General features: G+C 35.2%; 1 protein-coding gene and 1 pseudogene across 1 annotated transcript; both read left to right on the top strand.

The window, feature by feature from the left end:
• The first annotated feature begins 415 nt into the window (after positions 1 to 415).
• LOC147411589 (tryptamine hydroxycinnamoyltransferase 1-like) lies at positions 416 to 1,913 on the top strand. Its single transcript, XM_086450110.1, has one exon. It carries the CDS (start codon positions 495 to 497, stop codon positions 1,791 to 1,793), a length of 1,299 nt encoding a protein of 432 aa, XP_086306236.1. The 5' UTR covers positions 416 to 494; the 3' UTR covers positions 1,794 to 1,913.
• Positions 1,914 to 8,641: 6,728 nt separating this feature from the next.
• On the top strand, positions 8,642 to 10,137 carry LOC147411588 (tryptamine hydroxycinnamoyltransferase 1 pseudogene; annotated as a pseudogene).
• Positions 10,138 to 14,406: the final 4,269 nt, after the last annotated feature.

Below are 14,406 nucleotides of genomic sequence, written 5' to 3'. Positions count from 1 at the left end.
CAAATTCAAAGGTTTTAAAGTGACAATTTCAAAGGTTTAAAGTGACGAACTTGCAAGTTTCACTACTTTTAGCGAGATAAACACTTTAAACCTGCGAAATAGTCATTTTAAAATCACCGAATTCGTTATCGTTCACATTTTGGTAATTAAAATTAACAGTGAGCCAGAATCGTAAATTCATCAAAAGTTGATCACGGAATGCTAACTCACCCTATATTTTTCTTGGCATTTGTGGAATGTTGTATCATATTTGCTAAGCAGCTCAAGAGAGCAAAACTTCTTCTTAAAGTATACATTCCACCCACGAAAAGAAGTAGACGGATTTGCATTGCAAATTAATAAAACGTGGAAACTAGATAATGCGAATAGATACAGAGATAGGGTTGTTGATTCTTTTCTATATAAACCCATAGGCAGCTTACAAGAGCATCACCCCTTACCTAACCAAGAAAATAACTTCTTCTTTTTCTTCTCTCTCTGAGAAAAGCTTAGCAATGGCTATTGGTTTAATCAACAATACCATCTTGAAGCCTTCTTCTTCATCAGTTAACCCAATCTCTAATCCTCTTGTACCTCTCACCATCTTTGACAAAGCCGCCTTTGATCTCCATGTCGCGGTTTTATATGCCTTTCGACCACCCATGCCATCCAATGAAGTCATGAAGGATGCACTCTCCAAAGTCCTTGTATACTTCCCTCACCTGGCTGGACGGTTCACAATTGATGATCAAGGCCACTCTTGCATCCTACTGAACAACGCTGGTATACGTGTTTTCGAAACTTATGTGCCCACCACCTTAGCTGGGCAACTCCCATTTGATCCAACAACCGATGTTAGCCACCTACTCCCATCTATTGAAGGGGTTAAAGAATTGCTTCAAATTCAACTCAACCGATATGCCTGTGGTGGGCTCGTTATAGGCCAAACCGCTCATCATCGTGTTGCTGATGGCCAATCCATGAGTTCCTTCTTTGTTGCATGGGCTAGATTGGTTCGTGGGCTCAAGATCGACCCACTTCCCTATCATGACCGAAATGCTGTATCGGTCCCGCGAAACCAACCTCATGTAGAATTCGATCACCGTTCGATTGAGTTCCAAAAGACTATTATTCCAGACACCCCAATCATGTTATCCTCTATAGAGAATTTGGTCGTCCATTTCTCTACTGAATTCATCAACAAGATAAAGCATAAGGTTAATAAAGAGAATTGCATCGGGAACCAACGATATAGCACTTTTGAGTGCCTATTAGCCCATGTATGGAAGAAGGTGACACAAGCTAGAGGCCTAGAACAAGATGAATGGACTCAAGTAAGGGTGGCAGTGAATGGGAGAGCAAGAATGAGGCCACAAGTGCCCATGGAGTACTTTGGAAACTTGGTACTTTGGGCTTATCCAAGGTTGAGGGTGAAGGATGTGTTGAAGGAGAGCCATGTCTACATAGCTAAAGTGATCCATGACGCCGTGGCTAAGATCGACAACAGGTATTTTCAGTCATTTATTGATTTTGGGGAGATATCAAAAGAAGAAAAAGAAGAGCTTGAGGCGACAGCTCCGGAGATTGGAAACACTTTGTGTCCGAATTTAGAAGTGGATAGCTGGTTGAGGTTTCAGTTTCACGATCTTGATTTTGGAGGGGGAGGCCCTTGTGCATTTTATCCTCCAAATATACCTGTTGAAGGGTTGTTGATCTTCTTGCCATCTTGCACAGAGGGGGGTGGTGTGGATTTGGTCATGTCTCTTTTGCCTGAACATGTTCATATCTTTAAAAAGATTTGTACATGTCTCTAAATTATGTGCTTTTGGCTGTAAAACAACTTTTGTTTTGTTTTGGTCTTTCTTATGTGCTGTGTTGTGTTAATGTATTAATACCGTGAAAAAGAAATTGTTTCGTTTAAGTTGAAATGCTAACATCAAATGTCTTGGCTCTAATACCATGTAAAGGATAAAATTGGTTGAAATACAATAACCTGATGATTTATATATATAATTATGTTAATTGGAAAAAAAAAAAAAAAAAACCTCTACCCGATAATCTAATAGACTGTAGACAGATCCATCATAATCTTCATTAGATGCTGTAACACATTACACCTTTTACAGTGCACCATAAATAATCCTATAACAGTTCCATTCTTTGATCTTGATGCATGGATTTGATCAATTATTTTGTATTAAAATCAAAATATATATGAATTATAACCTCAACCCATGAGTTGAGCTCTCCGCTACCATGACCCATGGGATGCTAGGGATTCCAAAGAGAAATGTACCTCTAGGAAAATGTGTATCCCTAGGAACTAATCTCTAGAAAATCTGTTTTTTTCCTAAAATCCCAACCGTCGGATTGATGGACAGCCTCAACCATTGTTTAAGGATAGAACAGTCCAAAGCAAAAGAGCATATCACAAACACAATAAGGTTTTCATGGCTTGACGATGGGCTTAAATCCACCGAAGACAATGAGAGCATATCACACACACACATCTCATAAAGACATATGTTCATATCTCATTTGCCTGAAAATGCTCATCACTGTCAAAATTTGCCACTTTTTATATTAAAGCTTCAATTGGGGTCGCTTAATAGGATTTCTGAATGCTTCAATTTGTAAGTTTTTCCTGTTGTAAAAAGGAAACATGTTTTCCTTTCTTATGGGTTTTTTACTAATTTTTGTTTATGTATTCATGTTATTACAATCGATTGTGACGCATATCCACCTCTGTCCATCCTAAACTATTCTATAGAAAATCATACTTAATTTATAGATTTTTTTATTTTAGATTTTTTATGATTAATTTCTTGTTATGACGGGATCTTACACCGTATCAATACATGTCACTCAACCAAAAAACTAGATGGAAATCTCTGACATGACCATCAAAGTTGTGACACGATGTGAAAAAGGGCTAAATTCAACACTAAGGTCCATCCAATTTACCCCTTTTTTTCACGTAATGTTTAAAAGGGTCGTTTCAAATTTACCCCTTTTCTCATTTAGTGTGAATACTGACATGTAGGTTCGAGATCCACATAGTTTGTATAGGTGTTGGAAAATTCCAGATCTATAAACGGTATCTCTAAGGTTGATGGGTAACTGATGGTTGGCATTTTCCTTTTGCTTAATATCCTCTCATGGTATTTTCTATTGAAATTTGATCCTATCTTATTGTAAGTGATTCTTCTTAAATCTTCCACTTGCTTTATTTATATGAGTGAATTGGAAGAAACAAAATATAATAAAAAACCCATCATCCTTCTCGTGGACGTAGGTCACAATGATCGAACCATGTTAAACCCACAATGTAAAAACTGAAAATTTTGACAAGAAAATTCGACGGGCTAAAGCCCACAAATTTTAGAAAGTGAATTTTGATGACCTATAACTGTTGAAATGTTTGATGATCCACAATTCGACACCTTAGAGCCATCAAATTTCTCCTATTCTCCATTAATTTAACGGTTTCGATTTGTTGAAAAAAAATTGACAATGATAAATTTGACACCTTGATCTATCAAATTTTATGAAATTCGATGACCTTGAGCCGTCAAATATATGCTCTTTCTTTTTTTCATGTTGTGACTCTTGTTCTTTTTTATATGTTCTTTTCGTTTGCTCATCAATAAGTTTTCCATCCACCAAAATTTTCATTAAATAAATCAAGATTTGGATTGTTATGAGAAGGGTTGGAGGTATTTGCATTGGGATGGTCAGGATTGATTGATTAATGCAACATCTTTGTAATCATCATCCATTTGTGATAAATTTAAGTAGTAATCTTGAAGTCTTTATCATTCTTTTGTTTTTCTCTTCTTTTTCTTTTGTGGTGGAAGATATCTTTATCCAAATCATTATATACGATAAGTAGAAAAATCTAAATATGGGTCCCACCAAACTAGATGCCAAGAATACATCCCAGATTGAATATAAGATGGAGGACGATGTTGACTTGACCTTTTAATTTGTCAAGGAATCAATGAAGTGGTTTGACAAGAAGAAAATATGCACTGTAACCTTTGAAATACGAAGTCGTTGGAAGACTTGTTGAAGTCGTCATGTACACACATTAGTCTTCATGTACATTATTAACTATGTACCAGAGTTTTAAAACCAGGTAAATGGCCTTCCGAGTTGAGTCAATTCAGACAATTAATATAAAATAGAGTCATCACCGGGATGCCCCTACCCTAGAACTATTTACAGATTCTCCCTTAAAATTGAGAAAACTTTCTTCGAACCTTGTTTTTTGAACTTGCTTGCTAATTCTCCCTTCACCAATCCATTAATCTTGTAACGACAATCGATCATTATTAGGTGTAATGATGTTGGGCACTAAATGTCCAACACGATTAATATTGTATATTGTATATTATATATAAAGAATAAAAATACCTTTCCATAATCATTAAGATCATTCTATTCGTATATTGTAAAACTGAAAATCATGATAGGCTTCCTTGGTTTTTTTTTTTTTGCAATATCTATTTTATTTTTTCACCATTGTATTCTAAAATAACACAAAATTGGCCAATAAGGTCATACCCTACCAAATTTTACTTACTTGATTATTAAAATATATTCTATTTAGAAATATATTATTCCAAAATTCTAAAATCTTATCTATCTTCCTTAATTGATTGATTGCATAAAAATGATTAATCATATGATCCACAATCCACATGTTTAGAAGAGGATGAGAAATAGGTCAACTAAAAAGGACTTCGATTGGGTCATGATTGATTTAGCTGACGGGTTTAAATCTCAAAAAAACAATGAGATTGTGCTTCTAGCTATAAACCAAAATGGGATTGATCACGAAGGATTAAAAAGCTTAAAATAGGTAGGGAGCTTGATCAATATAGATTCAAAAGCTCAAAATATGTAGGGAGCTTCATCAATATTGGTTCAAAGCTCTTTGGACCAAAGGAACTCAATAACTGGGATTCGGAGGCTCTTTGTACTACGATGCTTTAGCCCATAATTATAAACCCATAACCGATGCTCTCGCTTTTCGATGCATAAATATGGGAAGGTGTGTTTGGGCTTGGCACATAGTCCCATTAGACCAGAGCCACTCGATTAGAAGTAGAATTTAGTCTTGGGAGCTAAGCCCACCACAACTCTTTTTGTTTTAGATTGGTCCCTAAAAACCAGGTTTTAAAAATTGACCCGACCCAGATGATTCAGGCAAGTCGTCTCGGTATGTATCGTTGGTATTCAGATAATTGACCACTCGGGATCCGACATGTCAATAAAAACAATTACAAAATTCTCTGCATTTATTAAAAATTTCATAAAATCCTCCATAAAGGGACTAGCCGATTAAATTGGTGAATCAACGAATTAATTGAAAATTTATCTATTAATCATGGAATATGGAAGGGACCACCATGTTTTTCTCCATGTTCATCTTCAACATTGCAAATCCACATTGTTAGGTGAAGAAGATGATATGATGTTCGATGATATTGTGGTGGGTAAGTGGACCACCATGCTTCTGGTGGGAGAGTGGTCCTACGGTTAAGTGGTGTGAGATGTTGAAAGCAAAGGAAGGTTGAACGGGCGATAGAGATATGCCCCCTCCTAAGGACCCCAAGATCTTAAATATTAAATAGAAGATCAAAAGCTCTGATAGCATGAAGAATAGATTTGATTTATTTTCTTGGATGATTTACAATTGATTCTAGTAGCTTTTATATAGAAAATAAATAGTGATTCTATTTAGAAACAAATTCAAGGTAAGAAAATCTAATCTAATCTAATGAGACCTTGAAGAATGCACTCTCCAAACTTCTTGTACACTTGCCTCGCCTTGCTGAACGGTTCACAATTGATGATCAAGATCACTCTTGCATCCAATTTAACAACACTGGTATACATGTAATAGAAACTTATGTGTCCACCACCTTAGAAGAGCAGCTCTCACTTGATCAATCTACTGATGTTAGCCACCTCATCCCACCTGTTGAATGGATGAAAGAATTGGTCCAAATTTAGCTCAACCGATATGCTTGTGGTAGGCTCGTAATAGCCGAAGCCTCTCACCATCGTGTGGCTTATCGCCAATCCAAGAGCTCTTTCTTTGTTGCACGGGCTAGATTAGTCCATGGTCTAGATGTTGACCCACTCCCTTACATTGACCGATCTGCTGTAATGGTCTCACGCAACCCTGCTAATGCAGAATTAGATCACTGTTCAATCGAGTTCCAAAAGAGTACTATTATTCCAGACACCCCAATCTTGGCATCCTCTATAGTGAATTTAGTGGTCCATTTCTCTACCGACTTTGTCAACAAGCTTAAGCACAAAGTTAATGAAGATAATTGCACCGAGCACCAAGGATATAGCAATCTCGAGTGTGTATTTACCCCTTTTTTTCACTTAGTGATATGTGATCATCTTATTAAAAACCAAATACATATGGTTTATAAAATTACATTTAATACCTGAAGGTATGAGGATGACAATTTCTAATATGCAACTTTACTAAGGAAAGTGAGTCAAAACTTCAAAAGTTAAATCCCAAAGCAAACCATAAAGGTAATTAAACAAAGAATAATGATTTTCTAACGCCCCCCACACATATGCTCTCTGGCATGGCATGAGGTATAATAATAGATTTCCTCGGGATACACAATTATACATCTTCATAAATATGTGCAGTTATGTATCCCAAGGAAAAATCTATGATTCTCGCTCATGCCACATCAGAAAACATATGTCAAAGTCAAAGGGGGCAACAAAAAGTCACAACTCTTAAACAAAAGAACAAATACAAAACACATGATTTAAGTGATTTGACAATCAACCTGCGTCTACTAGTAGAACTCTTATTTTTCATGTTTGCCAGAAAGGGAACTCATATGTCCACACATAATTCCAATTGCTGACTATGTAAATCTCAAATGTATTGGTCAAGATAAAAGGGATATCTCGAGAATTCATTATGTATCTATACGATAAATCCCGACAGTTGAATTTTGCATTTATTTAGGTGGTCCCATGACCCTTTAGTAAGAGTTGAAATCGAACTTAGTTATCATAACCTAACTAAGTCTACATTGGTTGGCCTTCTCAGTTCACACCTTCTAGGCTGTCTATCATTTGTGGATCTTGATTATGACAATAATAAACCACCTTGGCAAGGCTGTTGGATTGGGTAGCTTCTTGGCCTATAAATGGGCGGGGTCCGTGCCGATTTATTTGTGATATTTTGATTGGCTTGACTCAAAATCAATCTTATTAATTAAATTCGATTTCAGCTTCACTACTAATGAGAGTTTAACATTTATCCTATAAACAAATCAATTGCTTCTACTCAATGCATTTCCATATTTATGGGACATAACATCAAGGTGTAAAATATATGTTGTCTCAATTGAATGTTCTGATTAATGAAAAAATCAATATGCTATCGGCCAATACATTCCCACAACATTCAATGTTTCGGGGTCAAAATTTTGTATCGGTCTCACTACATGAAAAAAGGGGTAAATTCGACACCAAGGTTGAATTTATCAAAGTTTTTTTCACGTTGTGTCTCAGCCGATAACAATATGTATCGGCCGATTGATATATTCTAATATTCTAAACCTTAGATAACATACAGTGGAGTTGATTTCAAATATTAATTATAAGCAATATTATTTTCCAAATTCAAACAAGTGACAAATTATATGTCAATCCTTGGATGTAGAAATAATGATGTCAAACAAATAACCCCGAGGGGTTGGCTCAATGGCAATTTCAGACTGATAAACAATTAATGCCGATAGGTCATGAGTTGGATACCCAGTATGAGCATTAATTCCTCAGGGACCATCCGTAAGGGTGCAACCTCACTAACCCGGTGCATGTAATGTGTGGGCGTTGCACATGCCCTAGGGCTAGTCTTTGGACAAGACCATGGTCTATGGACTGGGCAAAACTCAGATACGGGCCTGTCTCCATGGATACCCAGTTATAAAAAATAAAAAATAAAAAATGGTGTCAAACAAATTAAATTGTATAAATCCAATGGATGACGTTAAGCTTGTGACCTTGATATAAGGAGTTTGTAATTTTTTTGAAGGGGGGCAAAGAAGTATCTTCGCCTGCAGCCAACTGTCTTTATTCAGAATTATACTTATCGGCCACCACTTCTCCTAAAAAATTAACATATTTTTTCCATGACTGGTGCTCCCATGAAAATTGTACCCATCCCTTGGTGGACCTGTATCAGAAATTAGCCTGACTAGTGATTTCTGTTGATCTCGGCATTTAAAATCATGGGCTTGGGCTTGAAATATTAACCATGGGCCTATTATAAAGCCCATAATGAAGAAAATACATGAATTGGCAAGCTAATTTTGGTTTAGGCATCTAAGAGTAACATGGCTGGACCAAATATTTGTGGGTCATGAGTGGACCTAAATGGGCGTACGACATGGCGTGGTAAGAGGATACTCTTTATTTCTCAAAAGATAATTGATAAAAGAACATCTAATTTTCAAATGCTTCTCCCCTTGAAAAAATCATTAAACCCACACTAAAAACGTGAAAACAACTCTCAATCTCACCATCTTTACCTTTGTTGATGAGGTTTCTCTATATATAAACCCATAAGCGGGATAGAGGAATCACCAATTGAACATAGTCAAGAAAAGAAGCTCTTGTCTCTTGTCTATCTCCCTCTTAATAATTAATGGCTACTGTTACATTCAACAATACCATCTTGAATCCTTCTCCTTCATCACCTCACTCCAAACCTAATTCTATGGTATCTCTTAACATCTTTGACAAAGCCGCTTTCGATCTCCATATTCCCTTCTTATATGCCTTTCGAGCACCCATGCCATGCAATGAAGTCATGAAGGAAACACTCTCCAAAGTCCTTGTTCACTTCCCTCACCTCGCGGGACGGCTGACAATTGATGATCAAGGCCACTCTTGCATTCTACTAAACAACTCTGGAATACGTGTAATCGAAACCCATGTGTCGACCACCTTGGAAGAGCAACTCCCATTCGATCCATCTAAGGATGCTAGCCACCTCTACCCACCTATTGAAGGGATTGAAGAATTGCTCCAAATTCAACTCAACCGATATACTTGTGATGGGCTCGTTATAGGCCTAACCATACATCATCGTGTCGCTGATGGACAATCCATGAGCTCTTTCTGTGTTGCATGGGCTAGATTAGTACGTGGACTCGACATCGACCCACTTCCGTACCATGACCGATCTGCTTTATTGGTCCCACGAAACCCACCTAAGGTAGAATTCGACCACCGTTTGGTTGAATTTCAAAAGAGTACTATTCCAGACACACCAATCTTGTTATCTTCCATTGAGAATTTGGTCATCAATTTCTCTAATGACTTCATCAACAAGCTTAAGCACAAGGTTAACAAGAATAATTGCACCGACCACCCACGATCTAGCACTTTCGAGTGCCTATTAGCGCATGTATGGAAAAAGGTGACACAGGCTAGAGGCCTAGAACTAGATGAATGGACTCAAGTAAGGGTGGCAGTGAATGGGAGGGCAAGAATGAAGCCACCAGTGCCCATGGAGTACTTTGGAAACTTTGTACTTTGGGCTTATCCTAGGTTGAAGGTTAAGGAGGTGTTGAAGGAGAGCCATGGCTACATAGCTAAAGTGATCCATGATGCCGTGGCTAAGATTGATAATATGTATTTCCAGTCATTTATCGATTTTGGGGAGACATCGAAAGAACAATGGGAAGAACTTGAGGCGACGGTTCCAAAGATTGGAAACACGTTGTATCCGAATTTGGAGGTGGACAGCTGGTTGAGGTTTCAGTTTCATGATCTTGATTTTGGAGGAGGAAGGGCTTGTGCGTTTTATACTCCAAATATACCTTTTGAAGGGTTGCTAGTCTTCTTGCCATCTTGCAATGAGGTAGGTGGTTGTGATGTGGTCATGTCTCTTTTGCCTGAACATGTTAATATCTTTAAAAAGATTTGCCACTCTTTGGAATAAAACTTCAAATTAATACGGTGGATTTAAGTAATTTTCTAAAAACTTAAAATTTGATGGTTTGCGTTGTAAAAACATGTTTGGACTTTCTTATATTTTGTAACTGAAAGTTGTGTCTTAATGAACTATTGTGAAAGGAAATAGTTGCATTCTATGATGCTGATGGATGGAGGTGTGATCATAATATTAAAATTATAAAATTATTACTAATATGCATGGAGGTTTAAGAAATTACACTTTGATTTGTTGATAATTCTTGGATATTGATCATTACATGAAGGTAAGCCTAATTAATCTAAAAATCCTAAGTAACATAAATCACTAGATTATTATGTTCGTCGTAAGCTCACGTGGAAATCATACAAATTAAGATCATCCTGCTTAAAAAGAAAAACTCTCTTCGGAGAAATTTTAAATAAAAGAAAATGGAAATCATTACACGTAGTGCATAGATTAGGGAGATTTGTATATATGGGTCAGGTTCGGCAACCAACGGTAGAGCCAACACGTTTGTCCTATGTGGTTTTAAAGTTTTGGCCCGTTCAGCACCAAACATTTTGGCCAACATTTTAGCCAACCATTTTTGTCCTACATGGGTTAGAAGTTTTGGAATGAGCTGATTTTTGGTGAGGATGATCTCTACGGTGAAATGGGCTGATTTTTTGTGAGGATGATCTCTACGGTGAGGAGATCATCCTCACCAAAAATCAACCCATTCTAAAACTTCTAACCCCATGTTTACAAGTTGAAAAATCGTGGACCGTCCATTTTTTGTAAATCATTTTTTATGGCAAAAATCAGCCCATTCCAAAACTTTTAACCCATGTTTTGAAAAATGTTTTGCCAAAATATTTGGTGCTGAACATTTCCTATATATATATATATATATATATATATGAAGGAAATAGAGATTTTCATTTAATGAAAAGTATTACCGTAGAGATCATCCTCACCAAAAATCAGCCCATTCCAAAACTTTTAACCCATGTTTTGAAAAATGTTTTGCCAAAATATTTGGTGCTGAACATTTCCTATATATATATATATATATATATGAAGGAAATAGAGATTTTCATTTAATGAAAAGTATAAAATAGTACATGTTTGGTGCCTTCTCTGAAGAATGTGTGTATGGTGCACCAAGATCGTGCTCTTATTATATTTTAGGTTCTGATACTATATAGAAATAACGTTATTGATAATACTTGGATAATCATTATTTCAACCCTAATAAAATATTTACAGATTACATCAATCAAGGTAAGTCTAATCTAAATTTATAATTACATCAATCACTCATAATATTTAAATTTAAATATATAATTACCAATATTTTCTAATATAAAAAATACTTTTTGATATATACTCTACCTATATTATTCTCCACACAACCTATCATTTGATACATTGCCATACCATGTATCTCATGCATCTTGATACGATGCATCCTATTCTCTAATAACAGGGTTGTGAGTTGTGACAATGTCTAATTAACATGTAACTTTGATTAAGGAATGAATCAAAATTGTGAGCGTGTTGTTTGTTTTACGTGATTTACATTACACTATAATAAAATATAATGTGATACACCAAATCATTATCTATGTGATTAATTAGATCAAATTTTGTTAAGATTAAGATAAGAATAATTGATTATTCTTTAATGATCTATTACAAGAATCCTAATAAAATATAAAGAACATAAAATCTTAAGCAAATGTAAGTTAATTTAATCAAATCTATTCTTATCATAATACAAATAAATCTAGACCTAATCACATAAATAATGATTTGGTATATCACATTAAACTTTATTATAGTGCATCATACCTAGTATTTTATTAGTTAAGAAAGTGAGTGATTCACCAACCCTCATAAAGAAATTACAGTCTAAGTTTCTAACTATAATTCTCTGAATCCTCTCAAACTTAAAAAACCAAAAAGGCTTCAATTAGGGTGACTTGAATTTCATAATCTGTATTTTTCTTTATTATAAAATAAACATGTGTTTTTTTCCTTGTATTACTATTAATCTATGTTTACGTGTACATGTTGTATTTTTCAAACAGGGTAGAAATTGTATCATGAATCCAACGTGAAGCATGGAGGAATATTTTTTAACAATTATGATTAATGTAAGAAGATGATGTTTGACTTGACCATTTGATACGTAAGTAAAATGAATTAAGGAATAGTGTCACATGACGCAACAATAGAAATATTGAAGTCAACTTCAATTTTCAAATAAGTCTTCAAGGAAATTATTAAATTGCTAAAGAGAATTCCTATTGGTACCCAAATTTTTTACTTATTACACTCCAATTTCTTAAATTATTTATCACACCCTAATTAAATATTTAAGCATGCTATCCAAACATTACAAAAGTTTGATTCAAGTTAATACTTTAACGTTACGAAGCACAATAACACTTTGAAACAACTTCAGTAGTTATTTATAATTATGAGTAGGCTCATGTAAAATCCTAAATCTAATAAATAGAAATCTTCAAAAGAAAAGAAAAAAAAAAGTTTCTATTGGCACTCCAATTTTTACTTATTCTCATCCGCTTGACATTTTTTTTTTTTTTTTTATTATTTATTTATGGAATTTTAAAACCTGCACAACTTATGTCTAAATTCCGATTTTGGTACATTGTTCGTTTTAATTCCCAAAACATGCAATTTGAGTGAATTTGACACTTTTATAATCAATGAATTTGCTAGTGTATCTAAGAATTCGTAGATATTAAAAGTGGCGAACTAACGAGTTCATTGGTTATAAAAATAACGAATGCATGTTTTGAGAATCAAAACAAATAATGTACTGAACTAGGAATTTCGTCATATTTAGTGCACGAATTAAAAACTATCTACTTGAGACTGTCCCTTGGCCGTAGCTCCTAACACAAAGTTAGAATTCTTACTCTTCTAGAGTGGTATCTCATTGATGACTCGGACCCCCTCGAAAGAAGGTCTTGTTCGCCCTCCACCTAAGCTGCAAGAAAGGCCCAAAGGAAATCCTAGAGAATAATAAAGCTTTATCAGGATGTCATCGAGACTCTCTCCTAGACAATGCAAGAGATTCACCCTTTTTTTTTTTAATTGGAATGTAACAAGTAAATTTGGGATGCCAATTAATAGCAGCTCTCTTAATAAATTTGGGATGCACATACCCCTCCATCCAAGTAGTGTTAATTAATGGAAATACCTTATCTTTAAACCCTTTGATGTTTTCTCCCTAAACTCGTTGCCTTCTATGTGTAGGATAACTTCTAGTATTCAACCTTCAAACCTCCAGGAAAATATAGATTTGGTGAGAAATAAAAGACAACGGTTTTTTTGGATAGAATAATCAAGGGTTTTTTTCTGAAATGTGGAAGAGGTTGGATTAAACATTTACCACAAAACCGTAATTTGACAAATATTTTGGAATGTGTATTATCTGGTAATTTCGACTTAGCTTTAGCTTAAAATAGAAATTTTATCCAAGACCCAGTTTCTATTGAGATTTTATAAGAACCCAATGTACATTATCAGATTGAACACAAATCTCATGAGACCTGTATGTGACATTGCGGACTCCATTCAATAAGAGGTACCATATTTGATCATCAAGTATCAAATCGAATCCAACTTCTATTAATATGATTCAACATCAGTTTAATCCAACAGCTCTACTAAGCCAACACTAAAAATCTTATTTCATCATTAATGTCCGATCTTATTGAAATCCATCCTATCAAAATCAAAATCCATTCAATCATCATCACAATGACGTTGAATGCTCCTTCAAAGATGTGTTTCTCTTCACCCATCCACCATTTTCATTTGCAAAAATGAGGTAAGATGGGAGAAGATGAAAGGCGAGAAGACATAATTTAACTTGTTTGATGGCAATTCTTCAAGAGTGAGTGAGTGGTTTTTAAGCTTTTATCTCAGCATTTACCATACATATGGAAGAGTCAATTTTTCTTGAATAAATCAACATTGGGAGCCTAAATCATATACTCTAGCAACTTGGGGAATTTGTCCAACTCATGTGCCACAAATTGCTGTATAAACAGGTTAATACATGTACAATCATGGATTCTTCTAGTACATAAATCAACATATGTACAAGATTTAATGCTATACTGACTTCCAACAAGACTGCCCCCAGGACTGCACCAACGAGGTGATGTGCACAGAACAAGAAATAAACAAACCAAAAAAAAAAAAATACAAGAAACTATAGATGTTGATACTTCATAGATTCAATAACATCTCTGTTATTTGGATTTTTTTTTTATGCAACAAAATGTCCCATCCCTGTTGAAGTGGGACTAATCCCTGCCACCATAAACAGACGTATTGAATAAAGTCACGGGTGGAGAGAGACTCGATCACAATGTTTGGAAGTCCTGGGTAACTAAGGGAAAGTA

The sequence above is a fragment of the Akebia trifoliata genome, chromosome 1 (assembly GCF_017979445.1).
Source record: "Akebia trifoliata isolate Shusen 1 chromosome 1, ASM1797944v1, whole genome shotgun sequence".
Lineage (NCBI taxonomy): Eukaryota > Viridiplantae > Streptophyta > Magnoliopsida > Ranunculales > Lardizabalaceae > Akebia > Akebia trifoliata.
The sequence above is the reverse complement of the archived record's forward strand: the minus strand, read 5'-3'. Positions and strand labels throughout refer to the sequence as shown.